We start from the raw sequence: 27,872 nt of genomic DNA on the forward strand, positions 1-27,872 counted from the left end.
AAATTTGTGATAAATTATTACATAGCAATAGAAAACAAATATATGCTCTACTGCCCATACCCAGGTGGACTGCTCCCACCCTCTGCCCTTGGTACCCACCAGTAAGAAGCCTTAGGGGAATGTAAGGTGGTTTTCCCTCTCCAGCCCTCTCCCAACTGTGGTTAGTATGCAGACTACACCCTGTTTCACACGGCTGGATTGAGGCCAAGACAGGGCTCTGCCTGGCTCTTCCTCCCTCATCTCATGTCCTGAGGCGCCTACTAAAAGTCTTTGGTCTCTTTAGTGCAGTCGTGAGAATCACTGCTCTAGTGATACCCTATACTTTCCTACCTTTGGATGCTCAATTTCCAATTTTTAATTGTACCTTTTTATCGTTAAATTTAAAAACGAAGAGCATCTTTGTTCATAAAACTTTGAATTTTAGCTGGTTTTCTTAGGATAAGAAACGCTGAGTCAAGGCGGATGAACATTTTTAAGGCTCCTGATATACACCGCCAAAGTTTTCTAGAGACTCTACCAATCTACCATCCCATTAGTCAAGTATGATGCCTAAGGCTATTTTATCTAAGCTGAGCCAGTGGAGATTTTGGGTCAAAGAATTGGGAGATATTTCGGGGGAAGACCCTCTTCTCATTTGACCTCTGAACTCTCTCCCCCTTAGGGACCCATCTTCACTCCCAAGCTTCCAGTCGCCTAATGGGAACCTCTACCTGGAAATTCCAAAGGCACCCAAACTTGATGTGTCCAAAACCAAATCACTTCTGTCACCTTTCCACCTCTTTTCCACTGAAATGCTCCAGATCCACAAAACTGACCTATCGCTGTGGCTGGGACCACGGTGGTAACCATGACGATAACCATGGCAACCAGATTCCCTAACGAAGTCACACGGAGTGCAGGAGACACAGAGGGACGACAAGCCCGTCCTCTCCCGCGTTGGGCACAGAATGGGACATTTAAGGGCATATACACGACAGCGCCTGCGCACCAAGGCTCGGGACGAAAGGGTGACGAACATACGTCACGGAGCTTCGCGAAGCCCGGAAAACAAGGCATCGGCGGCTGGTGCAGAACCGCGGTTTCGGTTCTGGGAGTCCGGGTTTTTGTGCGCCCAGGCCTTGCTTTCGCGCCCGGCTGGGGATAACTGCGCAGCCGCCGTAGGGCGGGCCGACCGCCAGGCGCGGGCGCGCAGGTGTTTGTGCGCACGCGCCCTCGGACGCGCGGGCGCGCGTGTAGTCCGGGAACTGGGAACAGGAAGCAGAGGGGAAGGGGTGGGGTTGAACCCGGGTCTCGCGCATGCGGGCGCTATACAAAGCATTTGGCGGGTTTTTCCGGGCTGCTGTGTTCTGATTCTGTCCTTGAGATGCTCAGTGGTGGCTTTTAGGAAGCTGGACGTTCTCCCCAGGAAAACGACTTCTCAAGATTTCTGCTGTCTTCCTTCAGGCGTTTTGGGGCTTCAAAAAAAAGAAAAAGAAAACGTGTTTCTCCGTGACTGACGGCTGGGGCCTTCTGACGGCCTGAGGTCTTGGGCCATTTGGTCACTCTCCGTCTCGGTTCCTCGGAGGGTGAAAGGATCAGAGGGACCTCGTCCTGCTCATCGATCTCCACGCCTGTGGGTTTCTTGGCGTCAGGTCGGAGCTGGGTGGGCCCGGCCCCGGCCCCCCTCCTGGGTCATCATGGCCGTGTCCGCCCAGCTCTTGGTGGAGGAGTTGGAGATCTTCGGCCTAGAATGCGAGGAAGCTCTGGTTGAGAAGTGTGAGTCCCTTGCCCCCTCCCCGGACCCCAGCCCAGGTTCACGCTTCCTCTCGGTTCCGAGGTTCACCTCCCCTAGATGGGGCTTCTTGGTGTTTGTGAGATGAGTTTAAACTGAGTATTGAGATTTGGGATGTGAGGACTGTGAAACGCTCACTGGGTACTGCTTGGATTCCCAAATCAAATATAAGAATATGAAGAGCGATTTTAAATCGGCGCAGTTTCACCGAATTTGGAAACTGCTTAAAGCTCAATAACAAAGCAAGAGATGTTGCGGTTTTGAAAAGTAGCTTTTTATTCCTGGCTCCTCCCTTTCCAGCCTACACCTAAACTTATGCTGAACCATCACTTATCAAAAACTGTTGGTGGTCTGTGCAAATATGAGTTCCTTGAGGTGGGTTTCTAAAATTGAATTTTAGCTTTGGAGCTAAAATTTAAGGAGCTTGTCAGCTGTTTACCCATGGAGAAACAAATAAGGAGAGTTAATTGCCTGAGCTGGTCTGTGAACCAGATCTCCTGTGCCCGAGTCCGCTGCTGCGTTGTATTGGTCCATCGTATTGGTCAGGGTCTGGGGCAGTGTAAGGAGTTGTTGGAAGCAAAGTCTTTGGAGATGTGGACAGTCTCAGTGTTAGAATCAAGGTGATTGTGCACCTGCCTTAATCATTCATCAGCATATTGGACTTCTTTTTTATTTTTTTTTACTTTTAAAATTTATTTTATTTTTTTTCGTGGTACGCGGGCCTCTCACTGTTGTGGCCTCTCCCGTTGCGGAGCACAGGCTCCGGACGCGCAGGCTCAGCGGCCATGGCTCACGGGCCCAGCCGCTCCGCGGCATGTGGGATCTTCCCGGACTGGGGCACGAACCCGTATCCCCTGCATCGGCAGGCGGATTCTCAACCGCTGCGCCACCAGGGAAGCCCTGAACTTCTTTTTTAATATATAAAACCAGGACGCAGACATGGTAATTTATGAGAGACTAGAATACCCCAAGTTTTTATCTCCAGGGCATTCTCTTCCTAACAGGAGACTTGAATGATAAAGCCAATCATAGTCAGAAATTTATTTGGTGAGCCTGAAATCAAAACAAGAGAATTTATAAAGGCTTCCATCTCATGTAGGACTACACTGGCAGTGCTGTTGGAATTCTAGACTTGGAATTCATAATTGCTCACCTCACTGGGACTTTAATATTGCCTGCCAGTCATACCATATTTCCCTGGTCTGTTCACCCTGAGTCTCCTATGATTATTCGTCACCTGCTGTGCCTTTAACAACCTTCTGTCCCCCTCTCACTCTCAGCCGATGAACTTACTTCCTGTTTTGCTGAGAAGAATGGAAGGAATTAGAAAACTTCTTTAAGCTACCCCCATTACTCCTTCCCACTGACCTGTGTCTGTGCCATCGTCCTTGCCTCCTCCTATTACAGTAAATAACTTCTCCATATTCCTAGCAAAAGCCGCATGCTCCACTTGAGTCCTAAATCCCATTCCTTCTCTCCTCCTTCAAGACATCACTCCAATAATTCTCCCCTTACTTATTTCCCATTTTTCTCTGTAAGGTTTTTTTCCTAATAGCCTAGGAATGTGACTCTTACCCCCTCCGTTTAAATACTCCATTGCCCCGCCTTCCCACTCGTTATCTTCTCCCAATTACAACAGCCCTCCTCAGGATCACCTATTCTTCAGATTTTTCCTCTTTAAGCCCATTTCAGTCAGCTTTTTCATCCGCACCACGTCACTGAAATGTCTCCTCTCAAGGTCACCGGCGGCCTTCACCTGGCTAAAGCCAGGCAGGCATTTTCAGTCTTCGTTTGGATGAACAGCAGCATTTGATGCCGTGCATCGGGTCCTCTCCTTTCAAACACGCTTTTTCTCATAGCTGCTTGGATGCTCCTCCCAGGTGTTCTCTACCATGCGTGTCACCTCCTCTCAGCCTTTGCAGATTCACCCGCATCCTGAGCCCCGAGATACACTCGGCTCCTTGGTGATCTCACCTGGTCTCCCGGGTTTACATTCATGTGTTTGCTGATGGTTCCCAAATTATATCTCAGCCCAGACCTTTGCCTGGTCTGCAGGCTGGCCCGCCTCCTAGATGTCTCCAGCCGGATGTCTCATTGGCATCTCAAACTCTATGTGTCTGAAACTAAGCTCCTGCCTCCTCTCCTCAGAGTTCCTCCTGCTGCCTCCCCACCTCAGTTAACTGCCCCCTTCCAGGTGCCCAGGCTAAACGCACAGCATCACCCTTGACGCCTTTCTCGCTTCACACCCCATATCCAGTCAGCAAATCCCACTGGCTTTACCTTCAAAGTGTTTCCCACCTAGAGTCCAACCGCTTCTCCCCTCGTCCACTGCCACCACCTTGACCCAAGCCACCATCGTCTCTCACCTGGACTTTGCCATGTTTCTCTTAATTGGTGCCCCTGATTCTGCCCTTGTCCCTTTCAACCTGCTGAACGCAGCGGCCAGGGTGACCCCGTTGAGGGGAAGTCAGATCGTGTTGCTGCTCTGTTCAAACCCTCTGGTGATTTCTTGGCTTGCTCAGAATAATTACAGTGGCCACCGGTCTGTACCCCCTTCACCTTTTCAACTCATCTTCTGTCGCCTCTTTCCTCAGTGCATCGCAGCCCCAGAGGCCTTACTGATCTTGCTTCTCCCTCAGGATCTTTGCCTGAAAGCTCTTCCCCTCAACACTGCCTGACTCGCTCCTTTACTTCCTTCAAGTCCTTACTCAAATGTCACCTCCTCAATGAAGCCTTCCCTAATCACTGGGTTTAAAATTGCCAGTCCAGGGCTTCCCTGGTAGCGCAGGGGGAAAAAAATTTTAATTGCCAGCCACTCCCCCATCCCTGTCCAAGCTTTATTTTCCTACGAAGCACATCTACTCGTCTAACGTACGTCTCTTGTTTTCTTTTTTGTTAATTAATTTATTTATTTTTGTCTGCATTGGGTCTTTGTTGCTGAACACAGTCTTTCTCTAGTTGCGGTGCACGGGCCTGTCATTGCAGTGGCTTCTCTTGTTGAGGAGCAGGGGATCTAGGCGCACGGGCTTCAGTAGTTGTGCCACGCGGGCTCAGTAGTTGTGCTGCACGGGCTTAGTTGTTCCGCGGCATGTGGGATCTTCCCGGACCAGGGCTCGAACCCATGTCCCCTGCATTGGCAGGCAGGTTCCCAACAACTGAGCCACCAGGGAAGCCCTACTTATTTGTTTTCTGTCTCCCCTCCATAGTGAGCCTGCGTAAGGACAAGGGTGCGTCTCTTTTTATTTACTGCTGTGTCCTTGGGCCTCGAACAGTGCCTGTCCCTAGTAGGTGCTGAATAAATTTTGATTGAATTTAAGCAGAGGATTATTTTCACTTTTCAAGATGAAAGCTACAAGCAATGAACTAAGTTCTTACGTGTCCAATTTCCCCCTGCAGTGATAGAGCTGTGTGTTCTGTATGGACAGAATGAGGAGGGAATGGCCAGCGAGCTTATAGCCTTCTGCACCAGCACACATAAAGACTGCCTCACCTCAGAGACCCTGAACTCTTTTGAGCACGAGGTGAGAACAAACTGTAAAACAAAAAAGAACAAACTGTAGGCAAACTGATAACGTAACTCTCAGTGTCTACTCAGTCGGGAGACAGTGCGCTGTGTTGAGAAGAGTATGGACTTTGGAGTCGGGCCTGGGTTTCAGTCCCAGTGTGAGCTTGGACCAACTAACCTAATGGCTCCGAGCCTCAGTTTCCTCTCCTCTCAGTGGTTCTCTTGATCTGTACTTTTATGGTTATTGAATGAAATGAGAATGGATGTAAAATCACCTAAAACTGTGTCTTCAGCAGATAATTGGTGTTAATATTAGAACTCTTATGTGTTGTAGGGAAACAGTCACAGGTGAAGTCTTTAATTTTGGTCTATCGTGCATCTTCTGCATTCTTCCTTTGAGGAATTTTATATCTTTGATTATGTTTCAAATGCCCATTATTACCTCATGGCTGTGGGGAACTCCTCCTCTATTACTTGACTGTGGAATAATATATTCATTATGTTTTCTTCCTCAGTTTCTGAGCAAAAGATTGTCCAAAGCCAGGCTCGGTGCCTCCAAGGACAGTGGGCATGCGGGAGCCAGAGACATTGTTTCCATACAAGAGCTGTATCCTTTTCTGCTCAAGGCCTTTGCATCAAACCACATATTGTATTTCATCATTTATCTGTCGTTACTGTTATCGTTACCTGTTGTGTGTATAATTTTAGAAACAAGCAACAAATGTAACTAATACTCAGATTTCTTATTTGATGAACCCTTGCCTTAGATTTTGGGTGGAAGTTTATTGTTTCTCTTAATCGGTGTTCTTAGAATTGAAGTGGAGGAGGAAGAGGAGATCCTCTTGAACTCTTACACCACACCCTCTAAGGTGCGTGTACCGTGTTTGGAAATTGCATTCTACACACAGCATTTTTTTCTTCAGTCTGAAAACATCAGCACAGCATTTGAAGTTCTAAGGGAGAAAATTCACCACTCATACGGTTTCCTGCCCCATTTCCACTTACGCATCTTCCTTTCCGATCACATGCATAGGTGTGTCTGCATAATGGCAGGCCTTGTGGACACATGGTCGTCCTGCTTTCTTCAGTTAGCATATCATAAAACTTTTATAAATGCAGTTTCTCCGTAATTACTCTTTTTTAATGGTTGCCTAGTTTTGTATCAAGTGGACTGTAACCGAATGATCCGACTTGGGTGTTGGACCCCAGTGTGAGAGGTGGAGTAGGGCAGTGGAAAAGCATTGCCCTCCACGCCTGAGTCAGAGACCTCAGTGACCTTGAGTGAGTTGCTTTTATCTCTCTGAGCGGCCTTTTCCTTTCCTTTAAAATCAGGGTCCATTCGTTCATTTACTGAGCAGCTACTACGTGCCAGGCACTGGGTGAACTGGTGAACGAAACAGGTTTGGATGTGCTCTGCCCTCAAGAAGCTGACAGCCAGCGCCGATAATATCTCCTATCTCAGAGGGCTTGAAAAATCAAATGAATGTGAAGCGCCAAACCCAAAGCAACGTACTCAGTAATGTCAATAGTAGTTACTCTTTATAGAAAATACGTTTGTGGAAATCCTTAGCCAGGGAGTAAGCCTTAATCTTTCAAAGTAAATTACATTGTAAGAAAGAAGGTGAAAGTTTAGGTGTGCCTATGCAGAGCAAGAAAGCTAAAATGTTGTGTTTTGAAGGACTGACTCATGGTAATTCAGCTCTCAGTAGACTGATGCATAAGTCAGATGCAAATTTACTTAATTTACTGTTGACGTATACACCCTTCTGATGGCTGAAATACCATATCGAGGACACCCCATTCCTGCTACAAAAGTACCTAGGAGGCTCAATCATGGATTAAAATCTGTGACCGTGGAATCAGAGCTGAGAGAGTTGGGTTGAAATGAGCAAACCATTTGAAATCTGTGTCTGAAGCTCAGAGGAGGGACAGAACGGGGCTGGGCTAGAAACAGGAAAAATGCTTAGAACAGTGCCCATCGCACGGCAACTGTCAGGCATCAGTGTCAGCATGGTGACAGGGTCAGAGCCAAACCTTGGCCTTTCCCACCCAAACAGTGCCAGTGCCAGATCTTAGGGGCAGGAGTGCGCCTGGTACAGAGGTGAATATGTCAGTGGTCGTAGCTTGAAACAATTAAATATTTGGCTTGTGCGATTGACAGCTACACTTCTGCTCCCATGCTCACCATAAATCTTCTGGTTATAATTTGGCTCTCCACGTGTCCTTCCTGACAGGGAGAGATGCGTTCGCCTGAGGATTTGAAGTTCCCATGATGTCGGCATTATGTTTCTAAGAAGTGAATAAGCTGGCATCCTTGGCTATAATCTGGGTTCCTGTGTGGTGTGAGGATATGCTCACTCCAGGATATGAGCCTGTAGTCCCTCGGTATTTCTCATTACAGGTGAATGAACTGGCACGTAGTGTTAGCAGTGAGCCTCCTGAGCTCGGTTAGAGTGAGCGCAGCCCCGAGGAGCGTAGCTGGAGCTGCATTGCTGACACAGTCAGGTTTCACCGCGAGCCTCTGCTCTCTCCCAGAGTCCCATCCTCTGTCCGTGTCCTGGGAGACCTAGAGTTCTGTAGCCCGCTGTATATTAGAAGGGTCTTTGGGGGAAATAGTTTGAGAAAATATATCCAAACCATACAATCTTTACCGTCCTGTGGCCCAAAAATCGTCCCTAGTAAGAGTCTCTCCTAAAAAAAAATAATCCACATTCTAGGAAAAGCTATGTGTGTGAAAATGGGCACCTCAGCATTATTTATAGTCCCAGAAATTACAAAGGCACCCAGCAGTAGAGAAGTAGTTAAGTAAATTATTGTATGTCAGTTCAATCAACACAGCTACTAAAAAGGATGAAGATTGTGACAATGCGGGAAAACGCTCATAATTAATATAGAGCAAAAAATTCAGTGTATTACTTAAATGAAGGTCCATATTCAAAATAAGATTACAACTATTAGGATTTAAAGTCCAGTTTCCATTCCAGCCCATTAATGGTGGTTTTGAATCCTTTCTCTCCCATCTGTTCGTCGGCACCCCTGTAGGCAGCTTTGGTGGCATACCTTAAACCTGCAGCCAGGAGGAGCCCAAGGGTAGGGGAATGTCTGCAGACTAGCTGGCCGCCTGGTTGCCGTCCAGGCGAGGATTTTGTCCTTCCTCAGCCACAGTTGGTCATCCCAGACTCTGGGGAGCAATGGATCTCGGGACTTGCGCGGGTTTCACCCTCTACCCTGGGCATCTCTGGATTCTTGATGAGCAACACCCAGAAAACAGAAGTGACCATCAGTGAGGCATTTGCTAAATCCTCTCCAAATATGAGCTCACTCATGTTATCTGCTTGGAGTCACTCCCTTCTTTAATTTTGAAAATACGTGGTAGACTTTGCCAAAATAAACAGTAACACGGTCCCATCCCTTGTCAGGAAGATGTGTCCACGCAGGTCAGAACCGTATGCGTAGCAAAACTCACAGCTGTTGTAAAGCCAAGAGAGGTGGGGAAGGAAAGTGAACACGTGAATGATTTGAGAGGACAGCTCGCCTGCTTGGCAGTCCTTTTTGGGGAATGTTGGCTCTTTTTTCATAATTGCCTCCAAAATGGAGACATTATACTGATGGATACTGGGTTATAGTCGCTGAGGATTTCTCTCTGAGAAATACTTGGGAAATGGGGCCTGAAGAAGGAAACCAACCCTGTCCTGTCTGTGCCCTTCATTCGGGCACCGTTCTCCCTTTCTTCCTAAGGAGCTGTACACTTAATTAGCAGCGTGGATCTAGAGTGACTGGGCCCTTTTCCTGTTTTGTTTCTAGGGTTCTCAGAAGCGAGCTATCACCACTCCGGAAACCCCCCTCACAAAAAGGAGCGTGTCTACTCGAAGCCCCCATCAGCTGCTGTCACCATCAAGTTTCTCTCCAAGGTACGGCTCGTAATTAATGCAGCTGCCAAACAGCAGGCCTGCCCGTCCCTTTCTCTGGTTATCCGGTGGCGGCTGACTCTACAGCGTGACTTAATGAACATGAGTGGACGGTTGCCTCTGCAGTGAGCTGGCTGGAAAGCCTACTGCTCTCTGCCCTCCCCGCTCTCTTGTCCTGTGTGGGAAATTACTGTTTCTTACAGTCATTAAGGAAACTCGCTTGCCACCCACTCTTCTGGGGCTCATTTCCTAGATCAGGAACTGATATCTTCTGCTGAAAGCAACCTGTCTACTCAGAAGTTGGGGGGCCTTCGAGTCTTGCCGGTGGAGGCAGATAGGTTTCCACCTGCTTCTGCTTCTGTTAGTTCGTGTGTTGTTGGGTTTCTTTTTTTTTTTTTTTTTCATCTGAAGTATTTATTTTTAAAAAAGAAAAGCACGTATCTTTGTTCATAATGTTGCGTAACCTGTTTTTTGTCCCTCACTCGGGTTACAACTAGTTTCTGAGAGTTTTCTTGTCACTGTGAATCTACACCGACTTAATTGGGATTTTATCCCTGCTGCCACCTCTGCACATAAATCCACAAAGATCACATGTGACTTTTGGAAATCCATAAATGACATGTCTTATGTGAGAGAATTCCATAGACGAGAGCTCTGCTGAGAAGAAGAAAGCGTTCTAGGCACTGCCACATCAGGATGAGGCAAAGGAACAGTAATGTCAACCAGTTAGGGAGACAGTTGGCTGCTAGGAGTCACTTCTTGTAGACTGAGCAGAGCTTAAGACTCTCTAGCCCTGTCACATCAGAAAGGAGACGATAGGGAATTCCCTGGCGGTCCAGTGGTTAGGACTCGGTGCTTTCACTGCCATGGTCCTGGGTTCAATCCCTGGTCGGGGAACTAAGATCCCACAAGCCACACGTCATGGCCAAAAAATATTAAACAAAACAAAAAAAGAAAGGAGGTCATAGCCGTCATTCAAGGTGAACGGTGGTTGGATTCTGAGGGACGATTTGACTTTAGTGTGGTCCACCCCTGCTTTCGGGAGTTCTCAAACTGGCTTCCGAAGTGAGCTTTCCAGACTTAGAAGGGCATCTTTGGGTGCACAGAGATGGTTGGTGTGCAGAGATGGTTCTCATAGGTGCTAGCACCATGACAGCAGCTCTGTCCTCTCAACAAGCAAGCCTTTGCAACTCATCGATCTGTCTACAGCTGACCCTCTGTGAGCGACTGCCTGCATTAAAGGGCCGGCTGTAACGCCCACCCCACGGAGCTTCACGGGGAGGAGCTCGAAGCAGTCGGCGACGTGCTGCCTAGTCTTTTTTTTTTTTTTTTTTTTTTTTTTGCGGCACGTGGGCCTCTCACCGCTGTGGCCTCTCCCGTTGCGGAGCACGGGCTCCGGATGCACAGGCTCAGTGGCCGTGGCTCACGGGCCCAGCCGCTCCGCGGCATCCTCCCGGACCGGGGCACGAACCCGTGTCCCCTGCATCAGCAGGCGGACTCTCAACCACTGCGCCACCAGGGAAGCCCTGCCTAGTCATTTTTTAATGCACGTCAATGAAGCTGACATTAGAAACTGGCTTTGTAATTTATGAAAGTAACTTCTAAATTATTCAGGTAGAGGCAGCATTGGAGATAGAGGTAATTAATCAAGCTCGCTTTCTGTAGCCTCCCTGGAAAGGAGGAACTGGTGGCACCCATTGCAGCGGTGCCCCCATAGAACTTGTTCCTGCAGAGTTTTGGGACATTAAATGAAGCCAGTTTTAATTGGACCTCTCTGTATGCTGTGTTCATGACCGAAGGGTTAGAAGACCTCGCTGTCCTCTAAGCAGATCAGCAATACCCGTGTGTCCTTGGAGGTGGAATTTATCAGTCAGTGAGTGGAAATACGAGAACTTGTCCGTTGAGACTCAGAGAATGGGAGTGTTTGTTCACCAGCTGACAGAACTCATTATGCGTCCACCTCCAGAGACACTGGGGAAAGCCGATTGATTTCATTTAACTTCATTTCATTGCTGTTTCTACCTTGAACTATATGGTGAGGTCTTATGTGTGCGCACAGCAACTTTGGGCTTATCCACAGTTCCAGGCTCTGATGATGTTCTAACAAATGCTAAAAATTCATAAGAAGAAAATATATAGTGCTCGGAACTTGCTTTTCAATCAGTTCAGAGTTTGGGTTTTGTTTTACTTTGTTTAGTTTTAAGCCAGGACAAGACCTTTTAAAATGTGTCCTTGCATCTAAACTTCTCTGAACCCGTTTGGTATTCCTCAACCCCGTCATTCCTGAAATCCTTAAAGGTCCAGAATGTCCAACCCCATTAAGCTGATTAGATTTATAAAATGTGAGTCCAGCCTGACGTTCCTCCAAATCTCCATTTGCAAAAGGTAACCTCATCCCATTCCTCTGTCCTTTTAGATATGAACACACTAACCTTGATGTCTTTTGCTTCCAATTAGCGCTACTCCCTCTCAGAAATACAGCTCGAGAAGTAACCGAGGAGAAGTGGTTACCTCCTTTGGCTCAGCACAGGTGATATCTTGGTCTGGGAGAGAAGGAGCCAGTAACATCAGCCTGAAGGTCTTGGGGTATCCAGAGCCACTCACCGGGAGCTACAAATCCATGTTTCAGAAGCTCCCAGACATTCGAGAAGGTAATTGGTTTTCTCTTTGAAATTCAGGATATAAAACCACCCGGAAGGGTGTCGAGTCAGTAACAAAGCTTCAGCTAGGCTGGTAGAACAAGTTTCAAGGTTGCCTTTGATAGATGTCCTCCGGGTGCCCCTGTTAGTAAAAGGATATGAGATGATAACTCTCAATAATTCTCCCAAATCACATCACTTTGCTAAAGAAAAAGCACTAACCATTTCCCAGTCACAACCAATTAAAGTGTTTTCCCAGTCACAAGCCAATGAAAGTGTTAAAGGAAGCAAAGACACCTATGGCTTCTTCCCTGTGAAGAATGGAAGGCTCTCCAGGCTGGGCTGGGCTTCCCCTAAACCTCCCTGACGACCTGAGTGAGAGGAAGGCTAGGGTGGGAGCCGGACTGACTCTGGGATTGCGCTGAGTGACCCCCTGTGGCCAAATGGAAGGCCGGGTTCAGCAGCCCAATATCGGGAAATTGGCTCGGCCTCCAGAAAGTTACAAACTGGCCAGTGTCCTCGGCACCCTTCCTGCTTCTGTAAAGTGACTGACTTTCATGTTTTACAAGGTGCTATGTTTTCTCTTCTCGGCAAGTAAAATGTCTTAAACACATTTCTGCCCTCTGGGATTTCAGTTCTGACCTGTAAGATAGAAGAACTTGGCAGTGAACTCAAGGAGCATTACAAGATTGAGGCTTTTACTCCTGTTCTAGTCACAGCACAAGTAAGAGTTGTTCTAATAATCTTTCCTGAATGATACTGTTTTTTTAAGTCAGTGATGAAAAGGCAGCCTCTTGCTTCCTTTTCACTAATCGTCTACCTTCTACTTCGAACATCTATCTGGGATGAATTTGGTAAAATGGGTTATAAGTGCTCTCTTGGTTTTGTGACCAGAGAAAGTCATTTCCTTTGCTCTCGGATTAGAGTCTTGCATGTAAACAAAGATTGAGGGCCTCAAGCATTCAAGTATCAGGATATGAGGACAACAGCAAGGTGAGGATCTCCAGAAACGGTGACTCACAGTCTCTCCCCTTCTCTGGTCTCTGTCATCAGGGACCAAGTGTTGCCAATCGTGTCTTTATGTCATAGTTTAATCTGGCACGTGCACCAGTGCTTTCTCTCTAGAACATATTTTAAGGGGAGACGTGTTCTCAAAGATTCTTTATGGTACCTCTGTCATGTGTTTGCATTCAGAGAAGAATGGCCAGTTGGGAAAGATAGGCAAAACCATGTCATATAAGGAAGTTTTGGGGGAATTTGGGAGGAAGTAGTGGAGGGGAGGCCGGGATATACGATCTCGTGGGGAAAGATTAGACTTCCTTAGTTTGCCCCCGGGAGTGGGAACAAGATAGAGGAAGCCACAGAGAGAGAAATTTCAGCTCAGTTTAATGAAGGACTTCCTGTTAAGAGGCACTCTGGTGTGTGGTTCAGGATATGGCCCTGGAGCCAAATTTCTGGGCTTCAAACCCAGGCTTCTCCCACTGTTTGACCTTGACTAAATTATCTAACCTTTCTGTTACTGGTTTTTCTCGTCTGTAATATGGACATAGTAATAGCACCCACCTCGTGGTTGTTGTGAGGATTAAATGAGTTAATACACGTAAGCCTTTATAACGGTGGCTGGTGTTTAGTGAGCTCAGTAAATGAGAGCTATTGCTAACGGTTATCCAGGGACGCGGCGCATGGGCTGCTGGGGGGGCGAGGGGGCAAGCTCCCCTTAACTAGAGATGCTCTGGCTCAGGCAGCCACTTAGAGGGGCTCAGGCATTAGGTGGTGGGCAGACTAGATGCCCTTTAAGGGTCCTTCCACCCCAAGGAGCCAGTGATGATGTTTGTGGTCGCCTCAGGCTCAAAATGATGCCCCGACCAAAAAAAAAAATGCGTGTTGTTGTTTGAAAAGGTCTGTTTTGCTCTTCATCACATTGACCAGATTTTGAGCTCCTGTCGCAAAGACTGTCATTCTTATGTGTACCTTTGGCAGGAGCCCGTCACCCTGCTGGGCCAGATTGGCTGTGACAGCAACGGGAAGCTGAACCACAAGTCGGTGATTCTTGAGGGAGATCGGGAACATTCCTCAGGCGCTCAGATTCCAGTGGATCTGTCTGAGCTGAAAGAGTATTCTCTGTTTCCCGGACAGGTGAGGCCAGGGGCGTCTCCCAGCGGGCACGGGCGTGCTTGTTCGCTCCGTAGTGTGCGTAGAGGGCTGTGGCACCAAGAGTGGGCGTGGCGTCACTGTCCAGCTGCCCCTCGCCTTTGACCTCTGATGCCGTGAGGTGTAGCTGGGGCTCAGGCCCAAGAGGGGACACCAGTGTAGGGATTTCAGACTGCCCCCATGTGCTCGGACCTTGGCTCTGGGACCTGCTGCCAGGTTCAAACCCCAGCTCCACCCCACAATGCGGGTGATTACAGAGATGTCACTAACCTCTCAAAACCAGAGTGTCCTCGCCTGTGAAATGGGGATGATAATTCCTACCTCACAGGAGAGAGGTAAAATGAGGTCACCCGTGTAAAGTACAATTTTTATTACGCCAACATAACCCCCTTGATTTGTTTTCTAGAAAAATACCCCCAAGTTTACAATTACAGCATGAGAGTAGCCGGACAATACTTTTTTCTTCTGGCTGTGTTGGGTCTTCGTTGGTGCATGCGGGCTTTCTCTAGTTGCAGCGAGCGGGGGCTACTCTTCGTTGTGCGTGGGCTTCTCACTGCAGTGGCTTCTCTTGCTGCAGAGCACGGGCTCTAGGCGCGCAGGCTTCAATAGTTGTGGCTCGCGGGCTCTAGAGCACAGGTTCAGTAGTTGTGGTGCACGGGCTTAGTTGCTCCGTGGCTTGTGGGATCCTCCCGGGCCAGGGCTCGAACCCGTGCCCCCTGCATTGGCAGGCGGATTCTTAACCACTGCGCCACCAGGGAAGTCCTGGACAATACTTTTAACTCTATCAGAGCCTTATTCCAGACCCCCCGCTCATCTCCCCTGTGACGCAAGCCTGTCTGCTGCCTGTCTTTCAGGTTGTGGTTATGGAAGGAATCAACACCACTGGTAGAAAACTTGTTGCCACCAGACTCTACGAGGTACCGGCGTCCCCCCACATGCCCCCCCGGTTTGCTGCAGGCACAGTATGTGTGATTCTGTCTGTCCTAGAGCCCGTCCTTTGTAAGGGCCCATTTATTTGCTTCTCAATTCTCTGTCTATAGAGTGGGATTTACCTCTAGGTCAGGGCCTCGCAAACTGTTCCCGTAAAGAGCCAGGCAGTAAATATTTCAGGCTCTTGCAGGCCGTATGGTCTCTGTCACAATGTCAGCTCTGCCATCGTAGCACAAAAGCAGCCACAGGCAACCCATAAACCAACGAGTGTGCTGTGTGCTAGTAAAAGTTTACTTACAAAAACAGGCGGTAGCCAGATTTGGCCCATAGCTTAGCAGTCCCTGCTCTAGCAGTAATCCTCCACAGACTTCCAGAGGATGCAAGAAGTAGCAGGACCCTACTCTCCCATCCTCGCCTAGCAGGACCCTGATCCTACAGGCACCTGTTTTGCTCCTGCTTTTTGCTGGGTGTTTTATGAGTTTAGCCGTGACCTTGTGCTACCCAGGTTTCTTTGCCACTCAGTAAAGAAAAATGGCAGGACCGTCAACTCTGGGGGCTTTTAGCTCCAAGGGGCAAGACACCCGCAAACACACCGCCATTCAGTGCTCACCCCATTCCTGACCAAAGACGGTGCCGGGGGCAAGACCTCACCATAGCTTCTCTCCTGTTTGAAGGGCGTGCCACTTCCGTTCCACCAGCCCACTGAAGAGGATGGAGGTAAACTTTGCTTCCAACATTATTTTGCTAACAATGCGGGTGGAGGGTGGTGGACAAGGGTGCGGGAGCGCAGTTCCTCCGGCCCCAGGGAAGCTGCACAAGCTGTCCACGAGCACCGCGCCGGAGCTCCAAGGGCGACTGGGAATTGGTGGGTTCACTGGCCCTTTGTGGAAGGCCAGGGGTCTGAGCCTACGGGGTTTTGTCAGCGTTATCGCGGGTGCTCTGACTCCACGAGGCCTGTCGTTTAAAGACTAATGTTTAACAGGTATTTGAAGGTTGCTTTGAAATGGGAAAAGAGCAGCTGTTTATTTATTTATTTAAATTTAAAAAATTTTTTTTCACAGCAGCAATTTTTAAAAGAATTTCTATAAATGCCATGTGATATCCTGAACTAGATCCTGGAAGAGAAAGGGGACATTAGTGGGAAAACTACTGACATTTAAATAAAGTCAGGAGTTAACAGTAATATACCAGCATTAATTCCTTAGTTTCAACAAATGTACCATAGTTATATAAGGTGTTAGCATTAACATTAGCGGATGCTGGGTGAAAGGTACATATGGAACTCTGGACTATGTTTGGAACTTTTCTACAATTCTAAAGTTATCCCAAAATAAAAAGGGTATTTAAAAATTAGACAGATTTCTCAGAAAGCCTAGAGCTATTTGGTCACTAACCTAGATGGGAAAAGACGAACATTTTAATAAACTTTGCTTCAGAACAATTCCAAGCATTTTTGTAAGCAAAGCAGAAGACTGCTGAGGATTAGCAGGGAGACGGCTGACAGCAGCACATTGTCAACACCCCCTCCACGTTAATATCGTCTGAGGTCACTCTTCGAGGAGGCCTGGAATCAGGAACGAAGTCTAGGAGTTTATGACATTGCACATTCTCCCAGAAAATAAGTGTTTATGGAAGCAAGAGTGCTGGTACTGGATCAACTTCAGGTAATGAAGAAAACAGGGCTGAGATGCCCGGAGCCTGAGCTGTGCCAGGGAAGCCTTTGGAAGCATTTGAGTAGGTTGTTAACAGACAGTTTGTGAGCAGCGTCTGGGCTCACAGCACCCTGGGTGTGGACACACAGAATAGGACATGAGCCGGGCCCACCTGGCACTCACCGTTTACCTGGGATTGAGGCCTCCTGTAGGCTCCTTGGAACCATTAGCTTTGTCCCCCGCCCCAGCACGGCACTGCTGGGTGTTGCGAGTGTTACTCTTCCCCTTGAATTGTCTGTCTCCGTTGAGTTATTGCCACTCTGGTAGGTGAACAATGGCCCTCATTCCTGGAATATATTCCTGAACATATTACTTTATATGGCAAAAGGGACTTTGCAGGTGTGACTGAGTTAAGGCTCTCGAGATGGGGATTCTCTAGGTGAGCTCAGTGTAATCACAGGGGTCCTGATAAGGGAGGGCAGGAGGGTGAGAGTCACAGAGATTAGAAATGTTAGGCCGCTGGCTTCGAAGGTGGGGGAGGGGCCATGAGCCCAGGACTGCAGGCAGCCTCTGGAAGCTGGAAAGGGCAAGAAAACAGATTCCCCTCAGAGCCTCCAGAAGGAATGCAGCCCTGCCCACCCCTTGATTTTAGGACTTCTGACCTCTAGGACTGTAAGATGATAAATGTGTATTGTTTTAAGCCACGAAGCTTGTGGTAGTTTGTTACAGCAGCCATAGGAAACTAATAAAACTGCCTGTTAAGAGGTCAGGGGGGCTTCCCTGGTGGCGCAGTGTTTAAGAATCCACCTGCCTATGAAGGGGACACGGGTTCAAGCCCTGGTCCGGGAAGATCCCACATGCCACGGAGCAACTAAGCCCGTGCGCCACAACTACTGAAGCCTGTGCACCTAGAGCCTGTGTTCTGCAACAAGAGAAGCCACCGCAAGGAGAAGCCCACGCACCGCAACGAAGAGTAGCCCCCACTCACTACAAGGAGAGAAGTCCCGCACGCATGGCAACAAAGACCCAAAGCAGCCAAAAGTAAAGTAAATTAATTTAAAAAAAAAAAAAAGAGAGAGAGAGGTCAGGGATCTTTGGGTTTTGTTGTTGTAAGCTACAGAACCAGGTTCAGACTAACTTAAGAAAGAGAGAATTTGTTAGGGAAAATCCAGGTAGCTCACAGACTGGACAGGTGGCTGTAACAGGCTTACAACCCAGATTAGGGCTTAGTAACTCTAAGTGTCCAGGTAGCAGGGAGTCCCCCACTGTCTCGTCCAGGCACCTCTGCTGGGATGGGTCAGCGCCAATCTTTTTCTGTCCTTGGGAAGTTCACCTTGAGATTCCAGAATCCAGAGGAGAGTGTGAATGGCTTAAGCCGGATCCCGTACCTGCTCCTTGGCTAGGGGAGGGCAGTGCCCCTAATTTACAGCCCCCCCCGGTGGAGGGGGACGCTTATGGAGGACGAGGCTGATTCTCCAAAAGGAAAGCAGACGCTGTGAGGAAAAGGGTGCCCCAAAACAATGGCCCTGCACCCCATCACACAAGAGTCTCCCGTCCCAAGCCTTGCACCCCAGCCTGTCTTTCTGGACTCCTTGAGGTACCGGATTCTCTAGCTGCACTCACCACCAGATGGTCCCTCACACTGAGCACTCAAATCTCAGGGCCGTCCGGGACCCTGCCTTGCCCTGGCTTCTGGCACGCTCTACTTACAAGTGTAAGCAAAGTCACAAAAAGGCAGATACCATAAGACTCCCCTCAGACGAGGTTCCTAGAGTCAGAATCACAGAGACAGACAGTGGGAGGCTGGGGGAGGGGGAGCAGGAGTCAGTGTTTAGCGGGACCAGAGTTTCGGTTTTACGAGATAGAAAGTTGTGGAGAGGGATGGTGGTGATAATTACACACCATTATCAATCTACTTAATACCACTGAAATGTTTACTTAAGATCAGAGGGAATTCCCTGGAAGTCCAGTGGTTAGGCCTCCGCTCTTTCACTGTCAAGGGCATGGGTTCGATCCCTGGCTAGGGAACTAAGATCCCGCAAGCCTCTCAGCGCGGCCAAAAAAAAAAAAAGGTTAACATGGTAAGTTTTGCGTTACGTGTATTTTACCACCCCCCCACCCCCCCCCCAAAAGTAAATGTTGGGAGGAAATCCACGTAAGCAAATGCCACTTTGATCAAGTCTCTCCAGACTCCCACTTCCCTACCGTGTGACTCATGCGCTGCTGGTAAATGTCTGTCGAGTTCTAGCTGTTTGAATACTTACCTGTCTCTGCCAGCAATGGAGGGTTCTTTGAGGGCAGGATGAGGTCTTGCTCCTCCTGGATTCCTGGAGTTGCACACGTAAGGAGACTCTCAGTGAATTGAGGCCCGTGGCATCTTTCCCTAATTGTCCTTTCTCCCACCATGCCAGCATCCTCTCATCAGCATCTTAACAATCTTTTCTTTCTTAGATTCTGAGCAAATCATGGTCCTGGTGGCCTGTGGGCCATACACCACATCTGACAGCATCACGTTTGACCCCCTGCTCGACCTGATCACCATCATCAACCGCGACCGGCCCGACGTCTGCATCCTGGTAGGAGGCCCTCCTGGGACAGCTTCACCCGGGGAGGCGCCAATGGGAAAACTGGGGGCTCAGTCTTAGAAAAAGGTCTGATGAGGTTCTAAATTTTTAGGAGTGTGGGACTCTCCTCCTTTTTAAAAATATTTTTTAGTGCTCAGCCTACATCTTTGGCGAGGTGAGGTGTGCGTGGAATTAATCCAAAAGCCCAGGGTGTTTTGCCACCCTGCATTGACTTTACAGTAGTCTCGCCTCTGTCCCATTACTCCAGTTTGTGAACTCTCCTCTTCTGAAAACTCAAAACACAACTGCATGGACGTAGATTTCCCTTGCTGGGTTGAGAAAGAAAAAAGCCCAGTATTGTATGAGGCAAAACAGCTAGCTAGCATCCAGGAGTCAGGTCCTTCTGCCTGTGGTATTAGCTGGGCGCCCTTGCCCCCTCTGCCCCCCGTCCCAGGCTGTACAGGTGGCCTTGGAGGGACAGTGGACCCTGGACAGAGAACTGCTAGGAGAGGACATGTGAAGGCACTCACAGACACGTGCGGTTCTGATTTGTTCTTTTGGTACCTTTGTTTCTCCCCCTCGGGCTCGTTTGCAGTTTGGACCTTTCCTGGATGCTAAGCATGAACAGGTAGAGGTAAGTGACTGGGGTTGCGAGGGGAGATGCCGGATACTCACATTCAGTCAGGCCCCCACTGTTACTTTCGTCTCTTGGAGTTTATCCTGCATCTGTGACAACCTAAATGAATCCCTGTGGCCGATCAGGAAAACATCATCACAGGGCATTTTTAATAAAGGTACTGAATTTGAGGGCTTCATTTCACCAGAATACAGAGCTGTTTGGAAGCTAGGGGAGGGGGATCCAGATATCCGAGTCCCGGTCCTCCTCGTGTGCGACCGACCCTTGGTGCTGAGGCAGGTGCCCGCAGGTCCCGGAGGTGCCCCTGTGAAAGTACCTTCCTGACTGCTACCCTCAGCTCCATGACCCACATCATCTTTCCATCCTTTGAACTTAAAACACAAATGACCCTTCTGAGGACATTTCTTCCCTTTGTCTCAGGACGTTTTTCCTGCCACAGAGAAGATTTCAAAACGCTCTTCTTTCTAGTCCTCCCCTCGGCTCGCTTTCAGGAGGACTGGTGCTTCCCCCACCTCCTTTCCTGCCCCCAGCTAGACTCAGCTCCTGGAGGACAGAGACCGTTGGGTGTATCTTTGTATCTCCTTCAGCTCCTCACTCAGGGGCTGGCCCCCAGGGCCATCTAACAAGCGCTCAACAAGTGAATAAATGCCAAGCGTCTCCCCTGTAAACCTGCCTCCTCTTTTCTTGCAGAGCTGTCTACTGACAAGCCCATTTGAAGAAGTTTTCAAGCAATGTCTGCGAACGATTATTGAAGGGACGCGAAGGTCAGAGATCAAAATACTGGGCAGACCCTTAACGCTTCCTAAGTTTCTCCAGGGCTTCTCATTAAGAAACTGAAACTGTTCAAAAGTAGTGGTAGTTCCCATCTGTAAATCCTTTTGAACTACAAAGATCAGACAGAACCCTTGAACTTCAAGTGCACAGATGCTGAGTGAAGAGGCATCTTTGTAAAACACAAAGATAAACACACTTGAAAAGGCTACACGGACTTTCGCTCTTCCCGTGCTCTTTCTTTACTTCCTTCCTCCTCTCACTCCCTTCTGTATAAACTCATTTTCCACGGGAATCTTCCCAGGGTGGTGCTGAGGAGTGTGTGATGACTTCCACCGCAAAATCCCTGGTGTGAGTGAGAGTTTGGGGTGAGCCCACGTCCTTCCCGGAGTCAGTGCTTCCCTCGTGTCCGGCTTGTATGAGGCATCCATGAGCCATCCGTCGAAGAAACTCACGAGGGTGGGGGTCTTGAATGCTTGCCCCAGACCCTAGGGACAGGACTGGGAAAGGTCATAGGGTGAGGAGAGATGGGCAGTTCTAAACTGAGAGAAAAGCCTCTATTCCAGGAAGAGTCTAAGCTAGAAGTAGAAAGTTTTTCAGGAAGCTGACACCTCCACTTCCTGTCCCTTCCCTCCAACGCCAGGGTTTGAGAGAAATTGCCCTTGGTGGTGGATCTCTGGGGATCTGCCTCCCTGTAGCTGAGCTCATCAAAAACAAACATTCCCGAGGCTAAGCTTTTAAAAATAAGTCTGTAAGGAAGGTGGTTTTTAAAACAAGATGTATAATCTTCCACCCCTTGGCCCTGAGAACTGATCTCAGGCTTGATTAGCTCTAACTCCCCCTTGTACCAGCAGCATGGGCCAGTGTCGTAGGCCTCTGGGACAGGGGAAAAACACCCCCAGCTGCCCCAGAGTCAGGGGGCTTGAATCGTGCAGGTGACAGCCTGCAGCTGGGTCTGCCCCTCCCTCCCTCCACGTGCGATAACATGGGTGCCTTCCCTCTGCCTCCTAGGTTGGTCGTGGCCCTGAATGAGCTTGTCAGACCTGGAGGCTCCTAGCGCTCCTCAGGGGATAAATCCCCGCCCTGAAACCCGAGCAGGGCTGGTATCCCTGTTTTATCAGCCCTCAGGTCCCCTCCGGGCTAGGCAGGGACTGCGGGGCAGTGCGCCGCCAGTTGGGTGCGGCTGGGGGCTTTCGGGTTGAGATGGGGTTCTGTTTTTGGTTCCTCACCCCATATGGTATTGACAGCAGTGCTACAAACAAAGAACAAACCAGGCATTGTTACCCTGGGGGTGAGCTCCCAGCACCACCAGGCACTTTCATCTGAGGCCAGTGTGTGCCTCGGGGGAGAGGAGCTGCCCCACCCTTCCCAAAACAGTATAAAAATGGCCTTCCTTTGGGGGGAATTTATTTTTATTCTGAGAGGTCAGAAATGCAGAGCATTAAGCTGATTTATCAGTGAAAACCAGAGCCAGTGAGGAAGCACCTCCCCTCGCCAGAGCCCAGCAGAGCCCGAGCCCGGGGAGCTTGAGGGAGGGAGAGGCTGCAAGGCCCCTCCCCACCGTGTTGCACGAAGTTGTGCAATGCTCAGCATAGTTGGAATTTTCTCTCGGATCCCTCCCCCTACAGCCAGCCTGTAACCCTGAGCCAGAGGCCCGTTTCCTCCTTAACTGTTGCTCTGCCAGAGCCTGCACAGAAGCAGAGCAAGTCCGTCTCTTAACGGCGCCCTTCGTGTCCGTTACGGACTGAGCCCCGGGGATCTGAAACACAGACTGTCCCCTTCGGGTCACCCCCGGCCTGTCTGCCAGACTTCAGCACCCAAATCAGTAGACTTGGCTACTTACAGGGACTTCACTTTCAATGTCAAAGGGACTATAACTAATTCGCAAAGTGCCTTTGGTCTCAAGATTCTGAATTTCCGCTGCAGAAGTCTCAGTCCACGCTTTGAGCGGGTGTGACAAGTGTAACAGCCATCGCCAACACCTTTACCCCATGTGAGAAGAAGCCACCTCCCTGTACCTGCACAGGTGCTTATACCTGCCTCTGGGAAGCCACTGCATCTTGAGAGAGGGTGCTAGAAGTGAGAGCCATTGGTGGATGTTAAACTCGCCCCAAAGTAACACTTTCCGTTGTTTGGTTTACAAGAGTCCCCACTCCAACAAGGACAGGTTTTTTTTCCCCCTTTCTTCTGCGTGGATGGAAAGGTTAAAGAGTTGGTTGGCCCCTAGAGTTACAGGGTTTTTCTTCACTTACATCTTGTAACCCTAGAGATTCTCCTGCCTCCATCTAAGGAAACGTCTGTCATCTCTGCTTTTACTGTTGCTCTTAGATATTTCTTTCATCTTTGTAAGACAGGCTGCTGAAAAAGAAAAACCAAGGGCGTTGATTCCCTGTGCGGGAGGGGAGGGCGGGGCGGGCTCTTGGCGAAGCAGAACCTGCGTGCCTTCCCCTCCCAGATCTGCTCAGCCTGCCGGGCCCCTCCCGAGGGAAGAGGCCCCCAGCCAGGGAGGCTACTTGAGGCCTGAAAGCCATGTCTGTTCACACAGTGTGAAGAGCCAGAACTTTGGCTTCAGATCTGGCTCTGAGGATTTTCAGTCAAATCCTTGTCTTTCCTGATTTCCTAGATCTCCGTTTCTTTTCCCCTTTTTCTACGAAACGCTAGTCCTCTTCCTCTCTCGAGTAGAACGTCATACGGAGCCAGGAGAAAGCGTGTCCTGGAGAGAGCCAGGAGCCCCATCGAGGTGGTTGTGTGTAAATTAGGACAGATCGTCTCTCGTTCCTGGTGTCCCATGGGGAACGGCACCCCCCTTCATAGAAGAGCTCCGTTCGGAGCTTCTTCCCTGGAAGTAGGCTCTTGTATCCAGCTCTGACCCTTTAAGTCTGTCACCAGCTATGCTAACTCAACTGCACTCATTTTCCTTCCTGTTCTGTTGCTTTTTTTGGCAAAGTAGCTCCGGCTCACACCTCATCTTCGTCCCATCACTGAGAGACGTGCACCACGAGCCCGTGTACCCACAGCCGCCCTTCAGCTGCTCCGACCTGCTTCGGGAGGACAAAAAGGTACCAGCGTCCCCTCCTCGACCAGCAGGCAGCCAGAGTCGAACGTGCCAAAGGCGACCCAGCTTGTCCCAGAAGCAGAGGGCGGGGGCACCTTTTTGAGGCACACGTAGTGCCTGCGTCTTTATAACAGGCAGACGTGTGATTTACTGTCCCTTGCGTTGGTCCCCCTTTCACTGGTCCCCCCAGCCCTTGCAGACCCCCCATTTTCATGGGGAAGAAGTTTCTAGCTTTGGTGTGCAAACGTCTGTCCCACCCTTCTCATTTTAGCGAGTGCAGTTTGTGTCCGAGCCCTGCACGCTCTCCATAAATGGAATGATCTTTGGCTTGACATCCACCGATCTGCTGCTCCACATGGGGGCTGAGGAGATCAGTAGGTGAGGAGGGTTTTTCAGTCCCGCAGGCAGTTCGTCTGGATCCTGGTCCTGTCCTTGGCCAAGGGGTTGCTTGGCAGGCTCAAGAGGGCAGCCCCTAGAGCAGCACTTCCTGCCAAACCCTTTGGCCACTGAGTTTCTCTGCACCCAACGGGAGTGGTGGGGTGCATGTGTTTCTGTTACCACTTGTTTCTATGGTGTTTGAGACCCTGAAGGACCACATCCGTTCTGTCTTTGCACTTAATTTCTCGTCATAGAAGTTCATCTGCTTTTCTTTGTCTGCCACATTTGTGACCTAAACAAGATGTCCCTGCTTGTAGGGGGTGACTGTGGGTTTACACTGCAGGGCGTCCCCCCTTCCAGAACAGTGTGTAGCTCTGCAGAGGATCAGACACAGCCAGGTCTGTTGAGCTGAGGTTCGGCAGTTCACCTCTCGCATCGCCCGTGATGGGAAGGGGTGTGGAGCAATTTGTGTCTTAGGTGAGAATGGGTGTGTGTTTGTTGGCTCCGGCTGGAGGTGCAGGGGTCACCCCAGCTACAGCTGGCCTCGTGCCGGGACAGCCTGCACGTTCTCTGGCACGATGCGGAGCTGGCAATAGCCTGCCTGGGCCCTGATCGCAAGGGAGTCCTGCCCTTTCCCTTCTCCACCCAGCGGCCTGCTCAGCAGACAGAGCATCTGCGGGCAGGTCTTCAAACTTCCCCAGAGGTACCTTCTCGTCACACGCCTTGACCACGTCGCTTCTCTCTAGTTTAATAAATCCTCCCCGAGGAGAAGCAGGCACTGATAAACAAGGTTCCACTTTCCGTTTCTTGCTTTTCTTCCCCCCCTAGTTCTTCCGGAACCTCGGACAGGTTCAGCCGGGTACTCAAGCACATCCTGACCCAGCGGAGGTGAGCCTGCCCGACGGAGTAGCTCACCGCGAGGGGAGTGCTTAGGGGTCAGGGAGCTCTGACAGATTTGACCTCGAGACCTTCCCCAGGCCACTACCAGGGAACTGCACCCCGGGATGACAAGCCTGCGTCCTGTCCCCTAAACACAGAAAAGGGAGGGATGGTCTGTGAAACCGAGGAAACCAGTGACATAGAGGAAATCCATCTGGGGAGGTGGGGGTCCCTGAATCAGCTGCTGCTGACTGTCTCTCTCCGTCTCTGCAGCTACTACCCGCTCTACCCTCCCCAGGAGGACATGGCCATCGACTATGAGAATTTCTATGCCTATGCACAGCTGCCCGTCACCCCCGATGTCTTCATAGCCCCTTCAGAGCTGAGATACTTTGTGAAGGTAGGTTTGAACTCCACCATTTCCCAGAAACGCCAGAACCAGTCTCTGACTTTCCCTTCTGGACCCCTGACACTCAGTCCTTGTGGGTCTGCTGATGGGGACGGTGGCCTCATTTCGTTGGGGGAGGGGGTAGGACTAGAAAACAAACCCGTTAGTAAATCGCATAAGTAAGCAGCGTCGCCTTGCTGCCCTCCCCGCCGCAGGGCGTGGTACTCAGCCCAGCCTGGGAGCGAGGAAGACAGGTAGGAAGGCCCTCAAACCATGGTTCGCACCTGAGGCCACCTCAGGTGCCCTGGGCTCGCCTGCCCCCTCCTGAATTCTGAGATGACCTCCAAGCAGCTCTCGGTCATTCTCATCTCTGCCGCCTGAGGCCCTGCCCTGGAATCGGGTCCCTCACAGGGAAGCCACCTGATCAAGCCCCTCTTGCCAAACCAGAGCCAATTCAACCTCGAGAGGTAAACTCCCCCCCCCCCCCCCCCCCGCCAGGTATGCGGGCCTCTCATTGCTGTGGCCTCTCCCGTTGCGGAGCACGGGCTCCGTAGCCATGGCTCACGGGCCCAGCTGCTCTGCGGCACGTGGGATCCTCCCGGACCGGGGCACGAACCCGCGTCCCCTGCATCGGCAGGCGGACGCTCAACCACTGCGCCACCAGGGAAGCCCAGTAAACTTTTTTTCATGTTGGGAAACAAATAGATCAAGTTTGTCTCCAAGTTTGGGAGCTGATTGTCACCCTGCCGAGTCACCTTCTTCTTTATTTTGTTTCAGAGACTCAAAAGATTCTGAGTTTTCTAATAATAAATTAACATATTTGACTTAAGATGCGTTTTGTTGGCCTGCATTTCCATTTTATAAAGTCCTCTTTAGGGTCTAATCGTTAGATGAGTCCAGCTTTTTCACATCAGTCCCGATGGTTTTGGCCTCTCCAAACCCACAGCCTTTCTTTCCTTCCCCCAGGACATCCTTGGCTGCATCTGTGTGAACCCCGGGCGCCTCACCAAAGGACAGGTGGGGGGCACCTTCGGCCGACTCTACCTCAGGAGGCAGCCTGCGGGCGCCGAGGGCAGGCGGAGCCCATGTACTGCCGCCCAGGTGGTCAGGATCTGAGGCTCGGTCCTCTGTCATCCCCCGTCGTGCGGGCCTCCCAGACACCGAGAGCCCGGGAGTAGACGTCTGCCAAGATCCCACCCGTGGAAGGAGAGGGGTCAGCCAGCGGGGGAGGACAGGGCTGCGGGCATGGGGCCCAGCGGGAAGACCTACTCCGCGTCGAGCTTCTCTGGAAGAAAGCTATTGATTCTTCATGGACACTAGGAGCCCAGCGAGAACTGGCCGTGGACGCAGTACGCTCAGGAAGGTCAAGGCTTTGCGATTTCCTACTGAGACGGACATAGAAACAACTTTGGGAGATATGAAAGTAAATTCTGTCTTTTGAGTTTAATCTTTCTTCCGCTCCATCTTTTTCCTGGTAGTGAACAAAGAATGTTGCCCTCCTGGACCTCTGTGCAGAGAAGGCAGAGCGTCTGTCACACTGGGTTCCGCCCAGCCCCAGCCCCGATCCTCCTAAGGCTGCTCCCAAGGCCCCCGCGGCCTCTGTGCTGAGGAGGCGCTGGGCTCGGCCACGGAGCGAGCAGCTGGCTGCAGGCCGGGGCCCGCCCGGCGCGGTGGTCCCAGCCTGACCCCTCCGTCGGGAGGGGCGGCCTCCCAGAGCTGGATTCCCTGGCGCTGGCTCAGCCGAGCCACCAGCAGCCTGGGGCTCACCTCTAGCCCAGAACACTGGGAAGGCCGGGCCTTGCAGGGTCCCCGACACGTCCCCGCATCTGTGTGTCCTGCCATCTGGGGAGAGGCTGTCGCTGGCTAAACGTGGAGTGGGTTTCTGCCCCAAGCTGGCGGCCGTCCTGCCTCACACGCCAAAGCCAAGGCTGGAAACCTGCAGCTGTCAGGCCGAGGGAGCAGCCCGCGCCAATGCCTTGAGTCAGAGAAAAACAGGGAACCTAACTGTCCAACCTCTGCCTTCCTCCTCTGATGGTGAAGTGGAATGAACAACAGATCGAACCCGGCTTGGGTAAAACTGGTCTCCCTCTGAAAACAAGCGGTCACTGCTTTGTTTCATTCGTTTTATAAGTGCCTCCTCTGAAGGCAGGAATTAGAGACAAGCCCCAGCTTGGGGAGCTATTTTCCCTCGTCCCCAGGATCCCCCACACGGGAAGCATCCAGCCACGGTCAAAGGGCCACTGTGACTTAGCAGCCTTGGGGGGGCCCCCCTTCCACAACCTGATAAGAGTTGCCGCAGAGACTGTCTTTTGTATTTCTATCAAGCCGCATATCAGCTAAAAACCCACCCCTCCCTGCCTTGGAAAACCCTTGCCTGGGAAGATTACAAGCCTTTGGCCACAATAGACAAGGCTCTGGCCCTTACCGCTTGAGCCCATGTTTGGCTCCTTGGGTGTCACGGCTCTGGCAATTATTTTTATGTTGCTGCTGAGCAGCCTTGTGGGGAGCAGTAATGTCCTGGTGCCCGTTTGCCAAGGACGATCCAGAGGCCCCGGTGGGAAAGAGTGGTTAACAGAGGGGAGAAAAGACCTGTATCCTGGTGGGAGGGAGGCGTGTGCAGGGCGGGCAGGCCGTGGCGTGCAGC

The 27,872-nt window shown here is 50.4% G+C and overlaps 1 protein-coding gene across 4 annotated transcripts; it reads left to right on the forward strand.

The window, feature by feature from the left end:
• The first annotated feature begins 1,016 nt into the window (after nucleotides 1–1,016).
• POLA2 (DNA polymerase alpha 2, accessory subunit) lies at nucleotides 1,017–26,675 on the forward strand. 4 transcript variants are annotated; one of them, XM_059069217.2, is made up of 18 exons: nucleotides 1,017–1,755; nucleotides 5,168–5,292; nucleotides 5,792–5,883; nucleotides 6,088–6,145; nucleotides 9,081–9,187; nucleotides 11,642–11,835; nucleotides 12,459–12,547; nucleotides 13,804–13,959; nucleotides 14,829–14,891; nucleotides 15,579–15,621; nucleotides 19,008–19,132; nucleotides 19,716–19,754; nucleotides 20,448–20,521; nucleotides 23,479–23,587; nucleotides 23,855–23,961; nucleotides 24,790–24,849; nucleotides 25,114–25,240; nucleotides 26,195–26,675. In XM_059069217.2, the coding sequence occupies exons 1-18, from the start codon at nucleotides 1,677–1,679 to the stop codon at nucleotides 26,342–26,344; spliced, it is 1,797 nt and encodes a 598-aa protein (XP_058925200.1). In that variant the 5' UTR covers nucleotides 1,017–1,676; the 3' UTR covers nucleotides 26,345–26,675. The 4 variants fall into 4 exon arrangements, 2 of the variants coding, with proteins under 2 accessions (XP_058925200.1, XP_066893659.1); XM_067037558.1 differs by having other exon boundaries at nucleotides 1,278–1,755; nucleotides 23,476–23,587; XR_010841283.1 differs by lacking the exon at nucleotides 23,855–23,961 and having other exon boundaries at nucleotides 1,278–1,755; nucleotides 23,476–23,587.
• The last annotated feature ends 1,197 nt before the right edge of the window (nucleotides 26,676–27,872 follow it).

This window comes from Kogia breviceps, chromosome 7, assembly GCF_026419965.1.
Source record: "Kogia breviceps isolate mKogBre1 chromosome 7, mKogBre1 haplotype 1, whole genome shotgun sequence".
In the NCBI taxonomy this organism is placed as follows: domain Eukaryota; kingdom Metazoa; phylum Chordata; class Mammalia; order Artiodactyla; family Physeteridae; genus Kogia; species Kogia breviceps.